Genomic DNA, 16911 nt, shown 5'->3' with positions numbered 1-16911 from the left:
ATCCCCTCCAGGGAGGCATCCAGTATTGATTCAGAGRAGGCTGAGCATCCACCACATTACTTAATATTTTTTGTGCTTCTCCAGCATACTTTTGGCATTAAAGAAGTGTCAAATTAGCCTGGCTCTGACTTCTTGCAGTGGCATCTTCTTATGTCTTTTTTTTCCCACTGTATTAAGGAAGTCCCACTAAGGCATTTACACTTATAATCAGCTCATCACTGCGCCTTCGTTTGACAAAGTAAATGAGTTCATCTCCTTAAACCTCTGTCTAGACTGGCTGTGGAGGTCTGRTGATGGCAGATACAGGGATGCTTCAGCTGCCCTTTAATCCAGCTCACWGGCATGAAGCTGTGGTGGCCTGGATTTCAGCCTCCCAGCTCCCCAATCGGTTTCTGCAGCAATTACTGTGTCCGGGTGGGTTTCCAGCTAATTCCTCATTATTGCCCGCTGCTCAGCCTCTCCAAGGCTGTTCTCACTGTCATGTATCCAAGGAGCAGGTGACTTTTCTGCCAAAGCCAATTACATGCTGAGCTGCTCATCTGCCAAGACCTTTGGATCCTTTTCAGAATTGTTCTTTGCTTGGGACGTTTCCCTCTCCCGTGCTGGAGTTGCAGTTTGCATTGCTTTTCCCTAAAATGCTGTTTTCCATTTAAAACACGTTTTAATGGCACGTGCCCAGTTATCAATCACATCCTCCTGCTTGACTACCCTCACTGCTGTTTGACATTCCTCTAATCCTCCTTTCCTTTGACACTTCTATCAGTTATTTTATAAGGACTTTMAAACCCTAGAGACAAGCACTGAATAGGATACCTGCCCACTGGGGTCTGGAGGGCTCTCAATAATAATTTTTTTGCTATTTTCCGCTGCTCCTCGTTCAATACTTGCCACGTAGCAAATTCTTCACCCATTTAACCTGTAATTCACTGAACTGTGTGGTCTCAGTGTCTTGTTGAGAGTGTCACACAGGGTCAGTTTGGTGAAGATTGCTGTGCAAGAGGCTTTGGCCCCTCAGTGTGTCCCTGGGGTCAGTCAAATGCAGAATCAGGATGAGGTGATGGGATGGGATGAGAACTTTGCTATCTGACCAACTCCTAAAAGCCAGCTGACTGACATTTATAGTAATTACTATTTTCTTCTTTTTCCTTCTTCTTCCCAAAATTTGCACCTGTTTTTATACATTTATAGGAAGTAATTCCTCCGTGGCCCTGTGCATGTATAAAGTTTAGCCTTTTTTTGCAGATAAGTGAAATTTAAGAAGTCAGGCACTGTAAATTTAAGRCTATTTGAGAATTACATTAAAAAATATAATGCAATTCAAAAATGTATACCAAGTGTATTCTAGTGTTATATAAATCTTARCTCTTCTTATCAGAGGATCTCAAAATGGCTTGCAAATTAGGTAATTAGCATTATCTTCRTTTTTAAGGAGGAGAAATTGAAGCTCAGAGAGGTAAAATGATATGCCCAAGATTACCCATTAGTTCTTCATCCATGCTGAGCTCCCAGCAGCTGCAGTGGGTGGATGGTAACTGGGAAGAAAAYACTGAGCAAGAACAGAGGTTGGATGTAAAAATTATCCTGGGGTGCAATGCATTATCAGACAGTGGAACACACAGAATTTTAATTCAGGAAATTTATCCCAATATTTTGAATTTCATTTTAATGCACTCTCAGTCCAGAAATATTTTTACTGCAYCATGGGAATGATTGAACAATGTTTGACTATTAATCTGTTTTTTTCAGGAATCCTGTTTATCCCTCTCTCCCTCTAAAAYAACAATACCAGGATTATTAAGTTTTTCAGAGAGACAGTGAACTCTTTCAGACATACTTTGCYTGCAGTAAAGAGCAAACTCCCAGCCATTGTAATGATTTTACTGCTTGAAAGTACAGAAATAGTTGGAATTTATTCATGCTATCTATTTATGCCAAAGGATGATCCATGTTACCAATTGGATTCCACACTTCCTCACTCTGGGCAGTGCTAGCTCTTTGTTTTTGTAGGTAAGCCATAAATGATATATTACTTAAGCATTCTGCCTGTTAACTGTTTCATGCTGCACAGGGAAAGGAAAACAATCTTTCCCTGGTCAGGAGCTGTTCCCTGCACTCCTGCAGGCAGGAATCAACAAAATCACTGCTGGAATTGCCCTCTCCAATTGTTTTTTGGTTTTTTTTTTTTTTTTTTTTTTTTTTTTTTTTTTTTTTTTTTTTTTTTTTTTTTTTTTTTTTTTTTTTTTTTTTTCTCCACACAAAATATAATTCTTAACCCAAGAGTTTTCCCTTCAGTCTATGGTAGGGGATAGTTCCCTGTTACACTGATTTAAAAGTCATCATTATTTAAGACCAGACAAACCCTGACAAAAAGGTTAATTGCAGCCCAGTGGAGCTCCCCTAATGCTTTATTAGGGGGAGCTAGTCATGGCTAGGTTTTTCAGAACAAGTGCATTGTAAAGGACATTAACATTTCACCTTGAGATTTTAAACTCTTCATAAACTCTGATGTACGAATTTAGCTTTAAAATAATAAAGTTTAGGAACTAAATATTTCTTTTTCAGTGTGGCTGCTAGCTGGGCGGTTAGATCTGTATTTGGAACTGTACACAAACCCAGTCGGAGAGACTGCAAATTTTCAMCTCCTAATTAAATTATGGTGAGAGTTTCTAAGGGTTTTATCACTGGCATATAGTTACATTAGAAAATATTTTCTGTTTTGTGAGCTTTGTGAGCTTGGAAATCCTGCTGATTCCAAGGTTTTRTCCGCATATAACCTTTAGGAAGGAGTCTGAGATGTCTTTTCCAACCCAAATGATTTGATGATTCTGTCTCATCCCTTCCAGCATCAATTCTGCTTGGGGGAGCCTCCCTTGCTGCACTTTCTTTGGGCAGTTTTTAGTCTGGTTCTTTTTRTGCTCTGTCATACACTGCAGCAACACCTTGGACGTGGCTGGAATTTCTCCTTACCCAGGGAAGGCAGCAGAGATGGGGAGGGGTGTTTGGGATGGATGGAGGTGTTCATGTGCTGGATCTATCTGCAGAGTGTGTTGGTGGTGACCAGAAGGGCAGAGAGGTGTCCCTGTGGCAGTTCCAGGGTGCAGCTGGCAGAGATGTGGGAATGGGAAATCTCTAAATGGGGCTGGAAGGGATTTTGGGTATGGAGAAAGTGAGTGTGGCGGTGGAGGGGAGGTTTTTGGAGAGCAGCTGCCACCCCAGCTGTCCAGTGCAAAGCAGAATGATGGATTTGGGATTTTGGGAAGAAAGGTGTCAGGGCTCTTGCTGATGTGAAAGGCATGTGCTGTAGTGAGTAGGATAGTTCAGACTTTCCGGTGGTGGAGGGACAAAAGGATCGAGTTTTAACCCAAAAATAGAATTTCCCCCTCCATGTACTTTCTGTAGGGATGCATGGCTCTAGGGAGTGGCTGAGTGAGCTTCTCAGATCCTTTTGGAGAGCTTTCCCTCCTCTGAGGAGGTTTTAGGATTCTCTGTCTGCTTCACCTGACTATTGTCTGCCTCCCTCCCATGCTCCTGCACTCCCCCAGGCTTCCTGTCACAACATCAACAGCATCTGAGGTTTAAAAGAAATACCTTTTATTTTTTTTTTTTTGTTTGAAATTAATTGAGTACTCTCATTTTTGCTTCTCTTCAGAGAAATCTTTGGCTCAGCTGTTGTGTGAAGGGTACCACAAAGTCACCTCTGTCTTGGTTAGACCCACAGTCATGGGGCTGTCACATTGGCAGTCCTCTTTGGGGCAAGAGACAYGGAGAACACTTKGTGGATGTAAAATRTTAAATTGTGTCTAAAMTGCATGGGGGAAGAAGAAAGTTGCRTGCTTGGAAGGGCAGCATTGCAGCAGAGACCAGTTTTTTCCATGTCTCTCACAGTGCTTGCCTTCCTCWTGTCCTGTTCTTGTAAGTGTTAAACCTCCAGTTTACTGAGAATGCAGGAATTTTACTTTGAATAATAGGTAGAAACAGGGAAATATTTTGCTGGGTTCCTGTTTAAGAGACCTTTGTTTTGGATGCTGAGAATAAATGCAGATCATGAGGGTTTTTTTTTAAAGCAGGGGAACAAATGCTTCTTGTTTTGTCCCYGAGTAAGAAAGTAATTAAAGAGAACCAGGGGAAACAATCATTTTATGTGTGTGCTATTTTCCATTCGAGGTAGTTCATGTCTTTGTSTGGAACACCCAGTTTAACTTCTTGTAAGGAGGAGCAGCTGCTGGCCTGATCTGCTGTGTGATCTGATGCTGCTGCTTTTTTCCCCAAGAATCTGAGTGCAATGGTGYGAGTTCATGGTGCTGTTTTTCAAGTGCTGCTGTGGAAGAAAGATGCAATCCAGCTGAGCCAAAGAGAGCATCACAAGTGCTGCATTTTCTCACTAGTACAGAGTTTTTTTTTGTCCCTCTTGCACCTGGTATTTGTGCAGCTCCTTTACTCCTTCCAGGCTGAAAATATCTGTGAGGACAGGCGGTCACTAATACTTGGGATAAAATTATCATTCTTTTCAAGTCTCTGTCTACAGAGGAAAAGAAAGGAGAGAATCGTTTGAAGAAACACTGACAGCAGTAGGCAGCTATGCAAATTTTCCCTGGTCTATTTAAACGTACACATTGGTTTTAAATATAATTCTGAACTTGCCTAGACTACAACAAGGTCAAGAAACAGAGAAATGTACCCTGTGCAGATTATTTCAGACACGAGGCAGCCTGTATACATTTTCACCTTCCCACTCATAACCCAGCATCTTGCTGCTGCTGTGTTTTTAATTCTCTTGGGTTGTAAATAGGAAACAAAAGAACCTGGTACTTTTTTTTTCACACTGTTGCAGATGGATAGGCTGGAGCAGGTAAAGTGATGCTGGACTTTGTGCTGAATTGGAGAAAAAAGTCATGTTAGTGTATTCAGTGCTTTCAGAATCATGGGCTTCACAGGGCTGAAAGAAATCTGAAAATGTGAGGTCTCTACCGAGGCTGGAAGGGTTTTGCAAAAGGTCTGCTCTGACACAAAGCAAAGCTTTGGTCTTGGTGGAGAAAGGACACGATGAAATGGTTTGTCCTGTGAAAAGAAGAGGTCAGACCAGATGAGCAGTGTGGTAACCTTGTGTGGCTTCTTTCTTCCACGTGACATGGATGATCTCACATGGTGGTTAGGAAGGATTTGGAAAAAAAATCGTAGTTTTTCCTTTCTTTTTATCTTTACAGCAGAAGGGTTGCTGTTGTCTGGTATGCAGCCTCCTGCTCCAGAAGGAGGAATTGGATGCAGAAATTATGCATTTGTGGTTCGTGCAGGACAGATGCATTTCTTACCTAAATCAGTGACAAAGGATTTTTCACCAGTTCTGCTTTTATAAGAGAAGCATTTTAAACCCATATTTTTATGACTGGGATCTCTCAGCCTGCAAAGCACCATGACAGAGGATTTCTGGACAGTACACAAAGTCATCTCCTGTCATTGCCAGCCCTTGACTTTTCAAATCCTTCTCTAAATGGACACAGTGCTGCAGGAATTGGCCACACAGTGAGGAGAAGATGGGAGGGATCACCTTCCTGAACCTGCTGGCAGTTCTGTGTCTAATTCAGCTGAAGATTTCCAGCAYGGACATTCATCTTGGTCCCTTGGGAATGCCCAAACCCTTTTCTGCCAAACCACTGGGGTTGTATCTCCTGAGGCACAGGGCTTTGCACTTCTCCTTGCTGGACATCCTGATGTTTCTGTCAGGAGCTGGAGGAGCTGCCAGCACTGAGATGTGATGAGTGAGAGAGGCTGGGTCTGTCCAGCCCTTTGTCTGTGGTGGTTTTGTTTCTGCTGAGCACTTTTCCATTGCTCTCACATCATCTATGAGGCAGAATGGCAAACTAAAGGTTGGGGACTGGCCCAGATCTGTCCTTACARACCATGGGGGAGTATTTTTCCAGGGAAAAAAGGACAATTGACTGTGTACATATGTGTGTTAAGTACCTGCCCAGATCTGGAAGTGGGTAAACACCTTCCTGGAGGAGAGCTGCTCTTTCCCCCTTGTTCTTGCTGTGTGTTTGCAGTGACCCAAGATAAATCACCTGGGTGCACCGTGGCCTCCAGCAATTACTAGAAATGCTGGGGCAGAGCCGTCAAGATGCTGTTGCCAGGCTCTCTTGCTCTTTGAAATTGCTGGTTTAGAAAGATAAAGARCAGTTCTGACTTCTGTCTTAAACCTGTCTCCTTCCTGCAGTTTTATAGACAATTAGGAAAAAGAAAAGCACAAGGGTTTTTTTGCAGAAATTAATAGTTCATAGATCAYTGTAGTCTGCCTTGACCTTGTTTAATACAGAAAGTGCACATTCCTAATTGAATATCCCTGTAAGCTCCAGAAGCATGAGACACATCCRCAGCTCACATTTCGAGTTTACATTTGAAAAGTTAATAAAATGCTTCTATTTTTTACCTTTTCCCAGTGAATTTTTAATGTGCATTTTTGAGGTCAYGTATAAATAGCCAGACACAAATGTTTGTGCAGTGCTGGTGGCGTGTCATGGTATTTTGGGCTCTTCTGATTGTTGGATGATGAACAATGGRTTTACATTTGTGTGAATGCAAAATATATGTGGTAAATGGCAAAGCCAAGTTGTACATTACTTTTTTCTTTAAGTTTTATTGTCTTGTCTGTTCCCTGCTCTTTGTTTTGTCTCCCCCAGGGCTTAACTTTCACAGTCCCTGACTCGTATCAGCAAAAGGCATTCAAAAATAAAACTGACACTGGCACRGRGTGCTCAGAGAAGYTGTGGSTGCCCCATCCCTGGGAGTGCTCAGGGGYTRGATGGGGCTTGGAGCAWYCTGRGATAGTGGAAGGTGTCCCTGCCCATGGCAGGGGGGTGGAATGAGATGATCTGGAAGGTCTCTTCCAAYCCAAACTGTTCTGTGATTCCAGAATGATTCKAACAGAATTGTTGTTTCTCACATATAAATATTCTCCCCAATTTTTGCCTTCTCAGCATTCAAATTAAATGAAAGATAAACCTTCTCCTGAACCCCTTTCCTGTCTGTAACTTGTTTGATATTTTATCCACAACTCTCTGGTAAAAAAAGAAGACATTATACCTGGCTTAACCAAATTCTGAGCATCTCCTTCAGTGTCCTTGGGAAAATGTTTCCTTCCTGAAGACACCTGGATTTTCAGTTTTCCCATTTAGCACTGCTACTGTGCTGAAAACCCTGATGTTTTMTTTGCTGCCCCCATTGGCACACCTACCCCAGCTGCCACACTGGGCTGTTTTTCCAGGAATTTCCAGCAGGAATGACTCGGTGACACCTTCCTGGGCTGGTGCTGCTGTCAGTAACAAGCTGCTCCTTGCCGGGTGCAGCAGGAAAATGTTCCTCAGGGGCAGACCAGTGTGTGGGTCTCAGGCTACAATTAAAGCAGCTCTTCATCATTAGTATAATAGCTAAATGTATTTCTTAATGCCATTTAAAATCAAGTTATTCATCTGACTGTAAAGGCCTAATGATTTTTTTTTTGTCAGTCTGAAGCATTGCAGTTGGTGCAGTCTTTTTTGGTTTTTTTCCCAGTTTTATTTATTCGGGGTTTTTTTTTTTTTTTTTCAGTTTTATTTTTGTTCCTGAAGTTTAGTTGGGGCAAAAACCAGTAAAGACTTAAGGATCAGACTTCTGGGACTGCTCCAGCGGTCCTGAATCAGCAGGATCCTTTYTGTAGCTGGGGAGGATTTTCCTTCAGCAGGATTTGCAGACTTGGAAAGCCTTTGTGTGAACTCCAGTGGCTTAGAATTCCATTTCAGCAGCAGAAGATGTCCCCAGAAGGCTGAAAACACAATGCCATCCCTCTAACACAATGCCTCCAGAARGCAAAGAAAAGAATGTTTTGATTCCCCTCACACTTACCCGTGGTTGCCTTGAAGGAGCAGTTATTTTCCCTCTTTTGTAAGATCTTTAAACCCAGAGCCCAAATCTGCTCCATGCGGCGATTTAGAGAAACCATTCAGCTCCGAGAGTGACTGTTGGCGAGCACGAGGGAGATTTGTTACTGCTGGGTGAGACATGAACAGTTCTGACAGGATTTCTGACACRGTTTCCTTCTTTTCCTGCAGGATGGACCAAGTTTGCCCGGCTGACGCGGGCGCTGACCAACAGCCGCAGCGTCCTGCAGCAGCTGACGCCGATGAACAAGGCTGAGGTGGTGCACAAACACTCCCGTTTAGCAGAAGTAAGTGGGGTGGACAGCAGCCTGACTACTTTCTAGGGCAGGGGGGAAAGAAAACCCACCCTGATTCCCATTGGTAAATGGTATTTTTAGAGGAAAATATTCCCCGGCGCTGATTTTTTCAGTTTTGTCTCTACTCGTCCTAAAGCAGCAGAATGTGGCAAGCCCGTGTTTTTAGGAAAGGTCATCAAAGCTCTCTCTGTGGGTCACTTTTACTTAAATGACCCTATTTCTGTGCAYACAATCCTCAGCTTCCTGGCTGTTCCTTGATTTGGGATGCACAGGGTGCTCCTCATGGAACCAGGATTGATGTCCTCGAGTCCCTCTGCAGGGAAATGGGATTTTTGAGAAACCCCTTTGGAACCATCCYTGTCTGGGTCCCCATGGACTGCATATACCCCCTAATCTCAACTTTTGTGCTAAGCCATCCCTGAGGTATTTTGCTCATCATTTTTATCTTCAGAGCTGATGAGCTGAACTCTCTGGCAGGTTGTAAACATCTCCTTAAGAGTGCAGATGGTGCATCATGTGAACACCTTCAGGTTAACTGATGAAACAGAGGTACTGCTTTCATCTTCATGTCCACTGCTAATGAAAAATAAATGGGGCAAAAATATAAGGTCAAAATAGATGAGCTACTGGAAAAGACTGCCCTTTTGCCAGAGAACTCATCCTGTAGAACAGATAGCAGTTTAAATGCTTTTKGATTTTGTTTTTTTTCTCCATTCCCTTTCTGGTTTTGGTGAACTTTGATAATGAAAACTCAAATAATCAGAATGGAAACTCACAGTTTTCAGGTGTCAGCAGTGTGATGTTTTCCCCTGGATGATCCCATATTTTTATGGGATAAATGCTAGATTACTGACACCTCACACTTTTCAAACTCATAATGTTTCAATGTCCTTAAATCCAGTTATATCCATTTTTTATTGAATCTGGGGAAGGGAAGACTGGAGAAGATGCAGTAACAATATTCAAAAGTCTAAAGCAGCTGCATAGAACAAGGGAAGAAAWCGTTCACCACAACTGCTGTAGCTAGAAAAAAAGAAATGGCATTAGGTCACAGCAAGGAAGATTTATATCAGGCAGCAGCAAAACCTCAGGTAAGGGTGGGTGTGCTCAGGAGTRGGTGGGATAAGGTTGTACTCAGGAATTGTTCCTTGCAGAGTGTGCAAACTCCTSTTTTAAAAGTGCTTTGTAGGCAGAGTGCTGTGAGGAAAGCAGTCTGAGGGGAGGTTCACCATCCCTGTACAGACCCCGTGTTCCATATTTCTGTGTGTGAGCAGGAGCTTTATCTTCACAGCTCATCCCCTGCAGAATGTGCTGCTCACCTTATCAAACTTAGCAGTTATCAGTCATTTTCATTAGCTGTACACAGGAATAATTCAGTCTGTGGTGAATGCAGCTGACTAACAAGATATTGTGYATCCTTTGGTGATTTAAAATTAAAAATTCATGCAGCATGAAAGAAATCATCATTATAGTTCAGTGGTCTCCGCAGCCACTTGCCACCCACTCACCATGTCAAACTCAGCATGATATTATGTTAAGAATAATAATTATGCTTTTACAGTATCGTGGGAGCTCCCAAGCACTCCACCACCAGAGGCACAGAGAACTATCAAGCATATGTTWATCTCATTCTGCTTGGCCATAAGTAGCTTATCATTCCAGCTCTAGTGAGGATGTTTCCAGCTCCTGCCCTGGTGAAAAAGGCAGGGAACAAATAGGCCTGAAGAAACCTGGGAAAAAAACTCCCATTGTTGATTTATCAGTGAAGTGTTGGATGCTGATGAGTCCAAAGAGAAAAGTGGAGATAACCAAATTACGAAGCAAAGCCAAAATGGCGTGTGTTAAGTGCCGATGAAAATTTTGGTTTTGAAAGAGCTTTTCACAGGGCTGCTRTGAAAAAATGGCTGTGTTGGTGGCTGCTTGAATTCCAGGGAAAAACCCTTGGATCCACCAGTTCAGTGTGCCCCAGTGGCTATAGGAGTATGGAAGTGCTGATAGTGAATCTGTCCGGGCACTGGGAAGGGACTCTGTAGAAAACAAATGGCTAATTGATGTAACAAGTTAGTTTTTTGTTGTGTCAGCTCACCTGACTTCCCTTACAGATGGTGGTTGCCAAATGTGATCTCAGGGAGGATGGGAGTGGGTGGCAGGAGAAGGTTTGGGTCCCTTCAGCCTGACACTGGCCCAGCTGTGATATCATGGGAAGCCACATCCCCCAGCACAGAGTGAGGGTGGCTGGTGCTGTCCCTTGGTGATTCCTGAACAGATTTTCAGCAGAGCCAGGCTTGGTCAGATCTCAGTAACAGCTTCCTCTTGAAAACATCTAAAAGAAAAAGCTGCAAAGAATTAATGGAGGATCCCTCTCTGTGGTGCTTGGCTTCACGTTCCTGGTTGTGCAGTTGATTCAGAGTAATTTACTCCTCCCCAATGAGGAAGCACCCTGATTGATCAATTTTACACGTCATGGGCTGCTGTTTTCAATCCAGCTGTCCCTGGAAATGTGGTTCATCAGCCCCAGGACAGGTGCAGGGCTGAAATGAGTTTTAAAGTTTCTGTAAATAATTTATTTTATCCCATACAGACTTGAGATCCCCAAATGTATCCCCAAGTGGATCTTTCAGTTGTCAGTGTAAAATATTGCCACATGTGCATTCCATTGTGCCTTTGTTTCTCGTGTTGGGCTGAGATAAGAGGTAATTGGATTAGCTGGGAATGCCTTAAGTGAATTTGGCTCAGTTTTTGCAGTGTTTCCAGTCCCACAATTGCTCACAACAGTGAGCATGCAGGAGATTATAGTCCTATGCAAAAAAATGAGGAGCAATTACAGRAAATAAAAGAGAACCCACTTGTGGGTAATGAGCTTGTGGGTGCAACAACTTTTTGAAGAAAATAGGACAGAGGAATGATATTGGCAGGGTGTTAGGGCAGAAATTGGGTGAATGAYGCCTCATTTTAGGAGGTCAGGTTTGTTTCACCTCTGATAGGGTGTTGCTCTGGCTCAACAGTGGTTCAAAACAGAGGTCAGGCACAAAGAATTAATCTTCCAACAATTCCAAATATGAATGAGTATTCATGTTTAGATTATGTGTTAGGAAGGAATTCCTTTCCATGAGGATGGTGAGGCACTGGACAGGTTGCTCAGAAAAGCTGTAAATGCCCCATCCCTGAAGGTGTTCAAGGCCAGGTTGGACGAGGCTTGGAGCAGCCCGGTCCAGTTGAAGATTCCCTGACTGGAGATAAATCATCTTTTAGGTCCCTTCCAACCTACCCCATTCTGTGATTCTGTGTTCATAACTGCAGGGCATAAACTGGTGTGGCAGCACCCAAAACCTCTTTATGGAGCCTCTCTTCCCTTGCTGTTGGCGTGCTTCCCTCTCAGTCCAGCTGCAAAGACCTCCCTTTTTGCAGGAATACCCTCAGATGCCGTGCTGCTCCCTTTCATTGAGTGATAGCTGCCTCCAAACCTCCTAAATAAATCAGATAATTTAGAAACTGGGTTGTCTTGCAGTGTCCAATGAGCACAGTCCTGTGTTGGTGCTTCTCCTCACAGAAACCTGTAAAACCCCTCATTGGATCCCATTAATTGAGAGCAGTAACATTTGCCTCTCTGCCTCTTACAGGTCCTCCAGCTGGGATCTGATATTCTTCCTCAGTACAAGCAAGAAGCTCCAAAGACCCCACCACACATTATACTCCACTACTGCGCTTTTAAAACCACTTGGGACTGGGTCATCTTGATTCTAACCTTCTACACAGCAATCATGGTTCCATACAACGTGTCCTTCAAGACAAAGCAGAACAACATTGCCTGGCTGGTGCTGGACAGCGTGGTGGATGTTATTTTTCTGGTGGACATTGTTTTGAACTTTCACACGACCTTTGTTGGCCCTGGGGGAGAGGTCATATCCGACCCCAAGCTCATCCGGATGAATTACCTGAAGACGTGGTTTGTGATTGACCTTCTGTCCTGTTTACCCTATGACATCATCAATGCCTTCGAGAATGTGGATGAGGTAAGTGGCTGTGGTCTGTCTCAAGGGGATTGTTTTAATTAGGGATTAATTGAGAAGTTTATTGGCAGAGAGGCAGCTCACACTGTGCAGATACAACAGGGTGGCCTTGAGCTGCTGGGATTTACTTRCAAGGGGTTCCTGTGTTGGAGAAGAGGTGCTTTATGATTCCAGTTCCATCTGTGGGTGTTTGCTTTAGTGATGGGTGGGTTTGGAATTGCTTGCTTGCCATCCAAAAGCACTGGTGCAAGTCCCTGTCRAAGTGGGCTGGGCCAGCTGGGATGTCCCCTGTCACAGCTTTCCTTTCCAGCTCAGTCTCTGGGCAGTTCTAATCCATTGCAGGGCTTGGTTACAATTCTGTGTCAGCTCTGGCTGAAGCTGATAGCAAATTTGTCACTTATATGAAAGTAGAGAATGGCTCTGAACCAGCATTTTTTAAAATCCTGCCCTATTATTACCTTTTGAACAAGCCTGTAGTTGCTTTTTTTTTTTTTTAGTATTATTTGAAATGTTTGGTTGAGAGGGAGATTTATTTCCTTTTTYTCTGAACAACTCTTGAACTACTGCTGAAATTTGAGAAACTGTTTGAGGAGAGAAAACATAAATATCTTAGATGGATGGTGAATTGAAGCTTTTTAACTGCTAAGCATGTTAACATTTATTCAATTGAGCTTGTGGCCTAAGCTAATACAGAAAAAAAGCAATAACTACAACAAATAATGCATGCACGACTCAGTGTAGAGAAATTCATTATTAAAATGCAACTCTAATGGCTTTAGGACTTGTTTTAATTTTTCTCTAGAGCTTTTTATCTACAGGGCCATAAACATGAAAAAGCCTCTGGTAATTTTTAACATTTTAGCAGTTTTTTCTCAGAACATTGTTAAGAATGAGTGTGGTTTTTTTTGTTTGTTTGCTTTTTTAATTCTCAGATTCTGCAGTTATACATCCTCATTATACAAAATCTACATTCTTATTTTTTAATGCAGGCTTTACTGCAAATTTTGTAGAGCTTCTTTAGAATTCCATCCCTGCCTCTGTGCTGAGTAGCATCTTTTGACATTGTTCCATTTTATTTATAGCAGATCTGACAGAAGTGATAATACTTGCAGCTTAAATTCAAGATCGTATGAGGGCTGCCCATCTGAAACCAGGTTGTGCAGTCAGGCTGTKTAAGAAGGTGAGATTAGCAAGGTTGTAAATTTAATACATCTTTATAAGATAACCAACTTCAGGCTCAGAGGAACCTGATTTTTTTTTGTAAAAATGTGGCGTTACCTCCAGATTTTTTTGTGCTTTAATATGTAAAACAAACAGAAAATTCTGTGCCCAAGAAGTAGAGATTTAAAGGATGAGCTTAACCTCTTTCTCTAACATGTACATGGGAAATGAACCATCTGCAATGTTTGTGGCAGGGAAGGGAATCTTGACAGGGCACATTATAATTGAGACACACCTCAAGTGACAAACTTTAATCAAAATGTAATAACAGTAGCAAGGTATCATGAACTCCAGTGATCCTAGAGCAGCTGTCATTTRCCTTCAAACAAATTAAATGTTAACTCCTTTTTAATAAAGCAGCCAACAGTAAGATTCCCTTGCCACGAAGCACTGGAGCCTTGCAGCAGGTATTGGTGTGTGTTTACTTGATTTCAAACCCCTCCAGCTCCAGCTTTCCCTAGTGTCTGAAGTGATTTTGAAAACAGCTATGTAAACAGTCAGCCGTTTCTCCTTGGGTCTACATTTTCTCTTTCCCCTGTCCTTCAGGGGAGGTTTTTTTTTTGTGATATGTCTTCATTTGTGACATTTAAGTCTTTTGAGCTGGTCTGTGTGTTCTGGGTGGTTGTAGTTATTAATGCCCTTTTATCTTCATTTGGTTTTTAACATTTATTTTAACTGGTGCTTCTTGTCTGGGATTTAACTTTTTGGCCCCCTCAGCAGCAGTGTGTTCAAACACTGTTCACAGGTAAAGAATAAGTTAATCAGTTATCGTAATTTGGAGGAAATACTCTCATCAAAAGCAATATTTCTTGTTAGAGAGTGGGTATTTCCTTTTTAAGGCAAGTAGGAGAGACAAGAGTTCTTTTAGCTCTTGATTCTGGCAGGTTTTAGCTCTGTGTTTTGKCCCTGGGTGTTGGATAAAAACATTAAAGTTGATGATTGTGGCATTTCAGATAAAGTTGCAGAAAATGAGCTTAGCAGAAAAGGCCTTGGACACAGGTCCTGGTGCTCTTTTGAATTTTTGGCGTGGTGGTGAGGGATGGACCCAAACCAGAGTGAATAGCCCTAAAAGCCAGCTGAGTGAAAGGTGACTTCCCAAATTTCCCTTGTTTTTCCCACATCCAAACCATGCTGTCCCATGTAAAGCAACAAATACTTTTTTTCTAGTTGTTACAGAGCTAGATGGAAGGGGGAATACCATTGCAGGGGATTTATTTTCCTCTCTGTGAGCAGATCTCTCACTCATAAAGAAGGATGTGGCCATGGAAGTTTGGGGTTTTGTCTTTATGTTGTAGATGTAGACTGCTTAATGTGATACAGGTGCTTGAAGTGAATTAAGATGCCTTAATTCATCACCAGAGTGCTGTTTATAATGCCAGAATTAAGGAGTTAAATTGAAAGATTAAAAAAAAAATACCATTTGAAAAAAGGAAATGTGGATTTTCTTACAGGGGGTTGTAGTTCTTCAAATGCAGCCACTCTTGGCCACAGCAGGAATGGTGTCAGTTCCATCATGGGATCATTTCCGTCATGGACAATGTTAGGGCAAGGCTGGAGTTCCCACCTGAGGCAAACATGAGTGAAAATAAAAGTTATTTTGTTGTTGAGTGCATCACAGAGCCTCAGTAGAAGGATTTGACAGAAATGATTATGACATAAAAGCAGAGAACTGGGGGGGATTAAGATGTTTTGAGGCAGATTTGGAGGTGTAGGTTTCCAAGGCTGGAGTGACAGAGGCTGTTGGATTCTGCTCAGGGGGATTGGGATGTGTGACAGAGAGGGGGAAAGGGAAGATAACGAGAGAAACCTTGCCCAGCACAGTGATTTCAGTTGACGTGATGGGTAAGGAATTAAGTGGGTAAGTGGTACTGAAAGGGTAGGAAAACAAAGTAAAATAGGCTGGAGAAAAATGAACTAGCAGAGAGGAAAGTGGAATCCTTAGTGGGATACTTGATTTAGGAAACTTGGTTGGGTGATAGGCCCAGAAATCAGAGAAATGCACATCTTTCCTGATTGGGCAGCATTACCTGCACTGAAATACCTTCTGGCTAAACCAAAACCATACAGAAAACCTTCCTTATTCAGAAGTGTGAGAGGGGACACTGTAGCACATCCTGAAGAACCCAGGCAGCTTTCCAGGAACAAAYCAGAACAGAGTGTGTGTGCTCAGAGTCTCTGAAACTTGATTTTTTTTAAAGAGTTCTCTGAAAAATTCTGGTTTAGCCCAAAAACGTCAGTCTGTCTTTTTACATTAAGCACAATTTAAAAAAAGACACAAAACTTTGTATTAATGGGGAATATGGTGTTTGGATCGAAAAGTTTTGGTCTCATGGAGTTCCTGTTGGTATTAGGATGTAAAGAATGCAGTGACTGGAAATTGGATTTTTATCTTGGAGTTACATGTCGCTTGTAGTGATTCTGATTTTCTTTTCCCTGAGTAGTAAGCTGTATGTAACAACTCTTTATTGCTGTATGCACCAATTTATAAAATTTATAAAATCATAACTCCTTGCTTTTGAAGCTGGAGAATTCGAGACTTAGCTCTTATATGAGTTCTGCCTATTAGAGATAAATATCTGATCTCTGTCAGTCTGGGCTACCAAAAGGTTATTTGTAACAATTTATTAATACAAGTCACAATTACCAGACTCACATGGTGGTGAAATTATCAGCAAATGAGTTTGCAGGTGCATAAGGATGCTGATCAGGTATGGTCAAACCTTGCTACCACTCCCTTTGGAACCAAACACATCAATTGTCATCCCAGGGTGTTGAGCAGGTGTTTGGCTCCTCTCCTCACATGCCTCTGTAAATAAGTATTTTGAGTAAATGTTCCCCATACTAGATGGATGGACAAGCTTTTGGCCAAGTGGAAAATGCTTCCACAAATTAAGGGTTAAATTCCACAGAAAAAAAGTGTCTTCGCTACTTGGAAAAATACAAATTTTGGTTTGCTTTGGGTTTTTTTTTTTGGGGATTTTTTTGGGAATTTTTAAATTTTTGGGGGATTTTATTCAATTTTTGGGAGATTTTTAGGGTTTGGTTTTTTGTAATTTTTTTAATTTTTGGTGCGTTTTTTTTCAAATTTTTTGCAATTTTTGACCGATTTTTTTTGGAATTTTTTCCATTTTTTTCCAGATTTTTTCGGAGATTTTTTTGGGAATTTTGGGGATTCTTTTAGGGATTTTTGGGGGGATTTTTTTCAATTTTTCTGCGATTTTTTTAGGTTTTTATTTTAATTTTTGGGTGTTTTTCTTCAAATTTTTTGCATTTTTTGGTGGATTTTTTGGGTATTTTTTCCAATTTTTTCCGGATTTTTTTGGAGATTTTTTTTGGAATTTTGGGGATTTTTTGGGGGATTTTTTTTCAATTTTTCTACAATTTTTTTTGGTTTTTTTCCATTTCTTCCAATTTTTTCCGGATTTTTGGGGGATTTTTTTGTGATTTTTTTTTAATTTTTTTCCATTTTTTCCC

General features: G+C 41.7%; 1 protein-coding gene across 1 annotated transcript in view; it reads left to right on the top strand.

Moving 5' to 3' along the window:
- The window catches only part of KCNH5 (potassium voltage-gated channel subfamily H member 5), a 147267-nt gene that overhangs the window by 30575 nt on the left and 99781 nt on the right, over window positions 1-16911 (top strand). The window contains exons 5-6 of the mRNA XM_057378768.1: window positions 8082-8197; window positions 11827-12219. Of these exons, the coding sequence (XP_057234751.1) occupies window positions 8082-8197; window positions 11827-12219 (509 nt within the window). The remainder of the gene's footprint in view (window positions 1-8081; window positions 8198-11826; window positions 12220-16911) is intronic.

Source organism: Malurus melanocephalus, unplaced genomic scaffold (assembly GCF_030028575.1).
Source record: "Malurus melanocephalus ecotype Western Australia unplaced genomic scaffold, MMel_1.1 scaffold_373, whole genome shotgun sequence".
NCBI classification, from domain to species: domain Eukaryota; kingdom Metazoa; phylum Chordata; class Aves; order Passeriformes; family Maluridae; genus Malurus; species Malurus melanocephalus.
The sequence above is the reverse complement of the archived record's forward strand: the minus strand, read 5'-3'. Positions and strand labels throughout refer to the sequence as shown.